The sequence below is a fragment of the Juglans microcarpa x Juglans regia genome, chromosome 4S (genome assembly GCF_004785595.1).
Source record: "Juglans microcarpa x Juglans regia isolate MS1-56 chromosome 4S, Jm3101_v1.0, whole genome shotgun sequence".
In the NCBI taxonomy this organism is placed as follows: Eukaryota; Viridiplantae; Streptophyta; class Magnoliopsida; order Fagales; family Juglandaceae; genus Juglans; species Juglans microcarpa x Juglans regia.
In genome coordinates this window covers 26,263,238-26,272,442 of record NC_054601.1, presented here as the reverse complement: position 1 = coordinate 26,272,442, position 9,205 = coordinate 26,263,238, and the positions used below count along the sequence as shown (strand labels likewise).

The 9,205-nt window shown below is 33.8% G+C and overlaps 1 protein-coding gene and 1 long non-coding RNA gene across 2 annotated transcripts; one reads left to right on the top strand and one right to left on the bottom strand.

Moving 5' to 3' along the window:
• Positions 1-1,507: 1,507 nt before the first annotated feature.
• LOC121262384 lies at positions 1,508-3,281 on the top strand. Its single transcript, XR_005940092.1, has 2 exons — positions 1,508-1,844; positions 2,974-3,281. It is a non-coding gene; the product is annotated as an uncharacterized LOC121262384 (long non-coding RNA).
• A 3,926-nt stretch (positions 3,282-7,207) lies between these two features.
• LOC121262383 (transcription factor bHLH94-like) lies at positions 7,208-8,839 on the bottom strand. Its single transcript, XM_041164842.1, has 3 exons — positions 8,137-8,839; positions 7,608-8,027; positions 7,208-7,478 (listed from the first exon to the last, which is right to left on the bottom strand). Exons 1-3 carry the CDS (start codon positions 8,626-8,628, stop codon positions 7,374-7,376), a joined length of 1,017 nt encoding a protein of 338 aa, XP_041020776.1. The 5' UTR covers positions 8,629-8,839; the 3' UTR covers positions 7,208-7,373.
• Positions 8,840-9,205: the final 366 nt, after the last annotated feature.

Genomic DNA, 9,205 nt, shown 5'->3' with positions numbered 1-9,205 from the left:
GTCTCTAGCTAGCTTCAACATTAATTTACATCCATATAATATATATATATATATGTACGAAATTATTCTCTGTTGTTCTTTTATTCTTTTCTTATTCTTAAATTAAGATATATACTCAAACCCCACTGGCCAGCATATCGTCATTTTACACATAGGGATCTGCATGCAACCGTGAACATCGTACGACTTCATGGTCCACAAATGTCTAATTCAAAGCGCAAATGATGCTGACTTCAAAGTCGTACACAATAATGATCGATGCTTTAATATTCTAGACACTAATAATAATAAACAGTTATAAGTTCCAGTATCTTGCTGATCTTGGGCTTCTATTTGTTCTAATTGTGATCATTATATATAGGAATTTATATATTTTCAATGAACCGTACGTACTCTGGAATATTATTGATCATCATATGCAGAAAAGCTTAACTCTGATCTTCCAAATTAGCTGTTCATCATGTCACCCTTCTCTTGCGCTTTAATTAATAACCTTTCTTAAGGGGATTCGATACGTCTCCTTCCAAACTTTTTTGTGATCTAGATCTTCATTTTCAAACTTTCTAACCTGATTTTGTTCATGACCTCATTGACCTGTCCGTGGCGCTAATTAGATCATGACCCTTTTGATCGATCCAGTGTTGCATATATATGAAAATTTGTACATATAAAAAATCAAAATAATGCTATATATAATTTTAGAATGTGTAAGTTTCGTGCATTTTTTATAAAAAAGAATGAAACCCATTATTATAATATAAATTTTTTATGTAGATCTCACATTTACCTATTTTTTTCAAAGGGATCAGTGCGCTGGACTTAATTACACGCCCTAGAACTATATAGATCGATCATTTTCCTAAGAAATCGTATATATATAGAGAGAGAGAGGAAAATAAATTATATGATAGATAATTGGGAAATTTGGGGTGTCACACATATATATAGTCTCAAGGCATTGTTCAATTTTTGTAGACCCTCTCGCTTCACTTTAGACAATGCTCCTGATCCCTTCCTATCATTTCCATTGCTATAATATCCCTTCCTATCATTTTTTTTCTTGGTTAGAAGCGGACCGATCTATCCCTTTATAATGACAATCGTCGTCTTCGACTATCAATCTTCAAGTGATCTAACTCAACATGAGCGCCCCCAACTGACAAACGCATGAGTCTCACATGTCACTGATCATGTAGATTTGAGCTTCCAACCGCTACATGTGGGGCATATATTGCATGCATGCTGGACTTCCCAATTTCATATCTCCCAAAATTTGATGCACCCCATTCCACCTTGCTAATGCATGATCGATCGATCCTCATCGACGGGTATGACATCATGTTTCCTTAGCTAGTGAGCTGCCATTAATGATCCTATCATGAATTGTTTTTAAATACACATGTACTCTCCACTTGATTATTTTGTACATACTATAAATATTGTTCTTTATTTTATATTTGTAACTCATTTTTACGAGACTTCATTTTTAATAAATTGAGGTTTATTTTTCCCAAGCTTCCCGACCCTTCCTCTGCTAGAATTTCTTCTCTTTTCCTTCAGGGTTTGAACTTTACATGGTATCTAACATTTTTTTCTTGCATGGCGCCGTCTCACAAATTTGTCTCTGAGGATGCTACACCTTCTTTCTTTCTTCATCCTAGTGACATCCCTGGTGTTCTCATCGTCATTAACCCCTTGTCGGTGACAACTACCATGCTTGGTCTTGATCGATGTCCATGGCGCTTTTGACGAAGAACAAACTCGGTTTTGTCGATGGATCTCTCACCATGCCTTCAGAATCTACAGATCCTCTTATTTCTCCATGGTTCCGATGCAATAATATGGTGATATCTTGGTTCTTAAACCCTATTTCTCCTGATATCTCTGCTAGTATTTTGTACATCGCTATTGCGCATGAGATCTAGTTAGATCTTAAGGAATGTTTTTCACAAAAGAACGGTCCTCGCATTTTTCAACTGCAAAAATCGATTTTTGCTCTCTCTCAAGACTAGCTTTCCGTGAGTAATTATTTTATTCGCCTAAAAGCTCTCTAGGATGAATTAGCTAATTACAAGCATGTTCCCGCTTGTTTTTGTGGAGCTGTACGTACGTTGGACTTCTATATTCAACAAAAGCATGTTTTACAATTTCTAATGGGATTGAATGAATCTTTTGCACCTGCTTGTGCTCAGATCTTGCTTATGGAGCCTTTGCCTCTTTTAATAAGGTGTTTTCTCTTATTTTACAATAGGAACAACAACGAGAAATTTCAATTGTTTCTCTGCCCTTTGTTGATTCACATGTGTTTGCTTCTAAAACTGATGGAACCAGATCTGTTAAATATTTTTCTAAGAAAGATAAACCAGTGTAAATATTGTGGAATCACTGTTCACATGATAGAAAAATGTTACAAATTGCATAATTTTCTACCAGGCTATAAACCAAAGCCAAAGCAACAATCTGTGGCCACTCACGTTGTCATTAGTGATAGTAATTTCTCGGTTGCTTCTCCTTTTTCTTTAACTGAGGCTCAGTATCAACATCTTCTATCCTTGCTTCATCCTCCAGACAACACTGATGAGGTCTCTCCTACTATAAATGAATCACTACGACTTCTCATTTTTCTAGTATAACTTTTCCTCACAATGATAATCAACATTCTGTTTCTCTTCCATTCAATTTGTTACATTTAATTCAAATGTTTGGATTCTTGATACAGGAGCCACTGATTATATGGTTCCTTCTATTGATTGTTTTTCTTCTATTACCAAATCTCTTAATGCCTCTGTTAATCTTCCTAATGGCCAATTTGTGTCTGTTACACATATTGGCTCTGTTCATATTTCTGAACACCTTGTTTTACAGGGTGTTCTATGTGTCCATTCTTTCAAATTCAAATTAATTTCTATCAGCAAATTAACTCAGTCATTGACTTGTTATTTTTTGTTTTCATCTGACCTATGTTTCATTCAGAACCTGACTCGTTGGTGACTGATTAGAGTGGGTAGAAAGCAAAGGACTTTATATACTATAACAATCAGGCTCTTTTTTTTTCCTAAACATACTTCAAATACTGCCTGCTTACTTGATAACATGCATTTACATGCTTGTTCTATATCATCCAAAAGCTCCAAATATGAGTTTTGGCATAATAGACTTGGTCATCCTTCTAATTCTAGGATGATATTTGTGAATAAATTTGTTCTACATTTTATTGTTGCATGCAATCCTTGTATGGTTTGTCCATTAGCTAAACAAAGAAAATTACATTTTCCTAATAATGTCCATCTATCTGTTACTCCTTTTAATTTTGTGCATTGTGATGTTTGAGGATCATATTTTGTTCCTACTGTTGAAAGTTACAAATATTTTTTTTTACTATTATTGATGATTCAACTTGTGCCACATGGCTTTACCTTCTTAAGCATAAATCTGAGGTTTCACATCTTTTTAAGGTTTTTTTTAAGTTAATTAAAACACAATTTCATCTCAAAAAAAAAAAATCATATTGATCATGGTGCATAATTTTTTTTTTCTTAGTTTCTTCATTCCCAAGGTATTATACATCAACACAATTGTGTTGAAATTTCACAACAGAATTCTATTGTGGAAAGAAAATATCAGCACATACTTAATGTAGCTAGAGCAATAATGATTCAGTCTCATTTACCTCTTAATTTTTGGGGTGATGCTGTTTTAACAGCCATCTTGTACATCACAAATCTCCTTTTGAACTTTTGTTTCAGACTCCTCTCTCATATGATCATTTAAGGACTTTTGGTTGCTTATGCTTTGCCTCCATTTTGCAAAGATCTCACACCAAATTTGATCCTAAAGCTCGTACTTATATTTTTCTTGGATATCCTTTTGGGATTAAAGGATACAAACTTCTTAATATTAAAACAAATCAATGTTTTATATCAAGACATGTTGTTTTTCATTAGCACATTTTTCATTTTTATCTAAAGCTTCTTCTCATTTTTTGTCTCTTCCTTCTATTGTTTTTCCTTGTGAATCTTCAACTTTAGATCTACTGCCTGTGCTTTCAACAGTGTCCTCTTCACCTGACTCACCTACTGATTCTACATCTTCTCTTTCCCCTATTCAAACACATTCTTTTGCCACTCAACCTGCTATCTCACCAATCACTTTTGAAATTCCCAGAAGGTCCACTAGAATTAGAAGAGTCCCTAGCTACTTGTAGAATTTTCATTGTAATTCTTCTTCTTCTACACACTCCACATCAGATCCTTCAGCAAGTTCTTTTTCATCAAGTTCTTCTTCATTTCTTTCTTCACATCCTAAATACGATATTTTCAATTTGATTTCCTATGCTCATCTTTCTCCTACACATAAATCATTTGTCATGTTCATCACTGCGGATACTGAACTTGAATTCTATCATCAAATTGTCAAGCACTCTCATTGGAGAGATACCATGTCAGTTGAGATTGTAGCCTTAGAACACAATAACACATGGACTGTTACTTTCTTACCTCCTGACAAGAAACCCATAGGTTACAAATAGGTTTATAAAATTAAGTATTGTGCTGTTGACTCCATAGAGCATTACAAGGCAAGATTGATTGCCAAGGGTTATACTAAAAAAGAAGGCTTGGATTATTCTGAGACTTTTTATCCAGTTGCTAAAATAGCTACTGTTTGAACCCTATTAGCTATTGCTGCTGTGAAAGGTTGGCATCTTACACAACTTGATATCAATAATGATTTTTTGCATGAAAATTTATCTGAAGAAGTGTACGTACATGGCATTACCTCCTGAATTTCATATTAAAGGAGGGTCCAAGGTTTGCAAGTTGAACAAATCATTTTATGGTTTGAAACAAGCCTCGCGGTAATGTTTTTCAAGTTTTCAGCTTCTGTTATAAATCTGGGATTTAAATAATCAAAAGCTGATTATTCACTCTTTACCAAGTCCAAAGGTTCTTCTTTCATTACACTTCTCGTTTATGTTGATGATATTCTCATATCTAGTAATGATTTGAAATTTGTGGAGCATTTGAAGTCCTTACTTGATGAAAAATTGAAACTTAAGGACCATGGTAAGCTCAAATATTTTCTTGGTTTAGAAGTGACTCGGTCTTCTGCTGGTATTTCTCTATGTATTAAAAAAAAAACCTTTAGAGATTCTTCAAGACGCTGGTTTTCTTACATCTAAACCTGTTTCTTGACTTGACATTTTGTAAGTCAAGTAAAAAAGCTGGAGATTTATTACCTGATCCTACTGTCTATTGTAGACTTGTTCGTAGACTTCTTTACCTCACATTGACACAGCCGGATTTGTCTTACTCTGAGCATAGATTAAGTCAATCTATGGCTTAGCCAAGACAACCCCATTTATAAACAGCCTACAGAATTGCTCGATCCTGACTGCCCAAACTATATATATTGTAGCTTGTGTCTCAAAATGTGGATCTTGAGGGCAATGGAAGTGGATATTATATATTAAATCAAGGTTCGATTGGAGAGGAATTTCTTCAATCACTTCACATTGTGGCCTCGATTGAACATAATATTCGAATGTTATCTAGTTTTTTTGGCGATCATGATCATGATATGGTGTCGTCATGATCAGTGATTTGAACTCCTCGATCAATTTATCAACAACAAAATGGTGTCTTCATTCACAACCAAATATCAACCCAACTTTAATTTCGCATGACCAATTTGTAAACTTTTGGTTTCGAAAAGTTTTTTTTTTTTAATTAATTAAGGTTGATTTTTTTTTTCTCGTGAGTTGGTACAAAAGACGTTCTTTCATTTCCAAATAGTTTTTGGACAATAGTGTTAAGATATAAAATAATAAAATTTACATCTTTCCATCAGCTTAAATTTTTGGAACAAGTAGTGATTTCACATGATATCAGAACAGAGGTTCTAAGTTTGAACCTTGACTATACACTCTATCATATTTAATTAAATATTCTACTTGTTGAGCTTACTCATTGAGAGAAAGTCTAGTTCACAAGTGAGGGGGAGTGTTAAAGTATAAAATAATAAAATCTACCTCTTTTCATCTGTTTAAGCTTTTGAGACAAATGATGATTTCACAAATAGGACCATTAATCGAAAAACAAAATGGTGGAAGTTTTATATAAATGTTTCAAAAGACCCGTTTTTGGATGTAAAAAGTTCATGGAACTTTTTAGAAATATGATCTTGTTAACGGAATTAGCTAGGTATTTTGACCCAAGTTTTTTTCGTTTTAAGAGGTGGAATAGATAGATCTAGAATAAATCCAATTAAAGCATGCAATTGTCATTCATTTGTAATCATGCATTGTGTGTCACATGCATGATGATCATTAAGGTACTCCAATTCATTTTTGCTGTATGTGCGGTAAAAAGGAAAAAAAGACAAATTAAAGGTAGATCAAGAAGAAAGAATTTACAGTGAATCATAATCATCTGGGTATTAGGCCAGCTTTCGTACGAACAGGCTACTCGTGACGATGGATTTGTCATTTTTTGACAAGGAAGTAAGAACCATAGTAAAAAGGTACAGAAAGCTAGAGTCAAATAAATTAAGATAAAATTTTGTACATGCAATATTTTTCTGCCAAACAGGAAAATAAATAATAAAATGATTAATTTTAAGTTTATTATTGATCATAGGCATATATAGGACATATATGTGTAAATTAAATATCTTAATTAATCATTACAATTTTTTCAAATTTCAATATAAAATATAATAAACAATTCAACTTTTTCAAATCTCAAAATAATAATAATAATAAAAAATAACATCCTAATAATATTTTATAATTTCAAATCAATTCAACTCAACTCAGTTCAATATCTAAATGTAACCTAAAAAATTAAGACTTCGTTTGGTAAGTAAATTTATCTCAACTCATCATTATAACTTTTTCAAATCACAACATAAAATATAATAAATAATTCAACTTTTTCAAATCTTAAAATAATAATAATGTTAAAAAATAATATTCTAACAATATTTTATCATTTCAACAACTAAATTTAACTTAATTTAACATCCAAACACAATCTAAAGTAATACTATTTCACACTTGCATATTATCGATAAATTCAAATTTTATTAGATTTTCAATCACAAAAGGGAACATAAATGGCCATGAGTGAAGAGTTTTTTTTTTTTTTTTAATAAGATGAAACACACCAAAAATAATAAGAATAACCTCGAACAACGTACGTACGACAGCTAGCGATCAAATCGGAGTACCATAAAATTTCAATAATTTGAAACAGCCAGCCTAAAAGCAAGAATGTACGTTGTGCCCACAACGTACGTGGTCTATGATCGAGGTAATTAAATAGAGATCGATTGAGCCAATATCATCTAAAAATTAAAACAAAACCAGGTTTTGATCAATAATTCAACAATATTTCCTGATCTTCTTGAATCCTACCTAGCATCTGATGCACAGCTGTTGCAATCTCATCCACTGAACTCAGCTTACAATCATCTTCAACCTGCATCAATCGATCACAACGTCCATGCACCCAATTACATTTTAACTTTAGCTCCAATAATTAATACAACCACAAAGCAATAAATTAATTAATTCCCACCTACATGCATTATTGTCGACTAATCATTACCTTGACACTGAGAGAATAAAGCACAACTTCATCTGCGGTTGTGACATTGAGGTGAAGCACGGTGAGGCGCATAGTATGCAACCCAGAGACAACCTTGAGTAGCTGCTTTGGCCGCCTTTTCGATCTTATTTTGAGGTTTGCATGACTCTCCACCATGGTTACTTCTATGTCAGCAATTGCGGCCAACTGAGTCGACTCACCTACTTGCTCAGACATGGCCGCCACCGAGTAATTATCACAGTAATTAGTACTTGAACTTGTCGAGTACTGTGGAAAAGTGAAGAACTCGGAGAAAGGCAAAGATACATCACCGGCCTCGCATTTTTCCTCACTTTCTTTTTGAGCACCAAGCAATTGCAGGCGTTGCTCAAGCTCCTTAACAAAATTAATGGCACCCCCTATTATAGATGCTTGGTCGCCCTGATCATCCGAGTAACAAAAAAAAAAAAACCATTTGAAAAAAAAAACAATTAGCAAGAAAAAAAATAAAAACTTACTCAAATTTTGTTTGGAAACATATTATGTATACCCTTTGGATGTAGGAGTCTGGCATCAAAGAACGAAGCATGGAGAGATACTCATTCATTTGCTTTCTTCGATTTCGCTCGACCGCAATGTGAGTCATTCTCTGGTTCTCTATTTCTTCTTTGTTCTTTCTACTCTTTGCCCGGCGTCTCTTCGGACGAGTAGGCATGGTTGTCATTGACATATGATGATCAACATGATGGGTTTCGTTAGCAATTAGCACAGTATCATTGTTGGCTTCCAAGGATGGATCGTAGTTGTGCAGTTCATTCAGATCATGCGCCGGTACCTGCATTGAAGGAGTTGAGGAGTGGTAACCCCCATATAGGCAGTTTTCCGTTTGGTTCTCGAGAGAGTCAAAAGCGCCAGCTTGTTGTTCATCTTCATTTTGTGGCACAAAGTCATAGCTCCAATTCCCTCCTGCAGCTAAGAAGTTGTAGCCAGTAGTACTGTAAGCGAATGGGTCTTGTGGAAAAACTACTGCTTCAAGTGCCATTATCTCTCTCTTTCTCTCTCTCTCTACTTTCACACTAATTAATCTGAAAGAGCCGATCGAGGTGCGTATAAGAGACCAAAAAGAGACTACTTTTCCTTTTGGGGTCCTCTTAATTTGGACGGAGAATGGAGCTTTTAAAGGTGTAGACGAAACAAAATGTACAGAAAAATTGCACGTGAATAGAATTCAACTAATTGAATGAGAGAAGCATAATCGATCAAAGCTATGATTTTGTTTTGAAGACCTTATAATATTGCTTATATGCTCATGTGTATAGTAGGGTCGCTTTGCCATTTTTGAGGCACTCGCGCGTCACATCACCTAGCTAGTGAATGTGATAATTACACTTTTTCTTTTCATTATCATTGCATTTACAAAACTCTTATTCCAAAACAAAATTGCATTAATAGTCATAATGTATAATCACAGTTTCAAAAGAAAGAAAAAAAAAAAAAAGAAGAAGAAGAAGATGACCAAAATAAGGAAATATTTGATTTTGAATTTTTACAAAATATTAATTAATTAAACAATGTCATCGCTAATATTCATAATTAAAAAGGTCTTTATTAATATATAC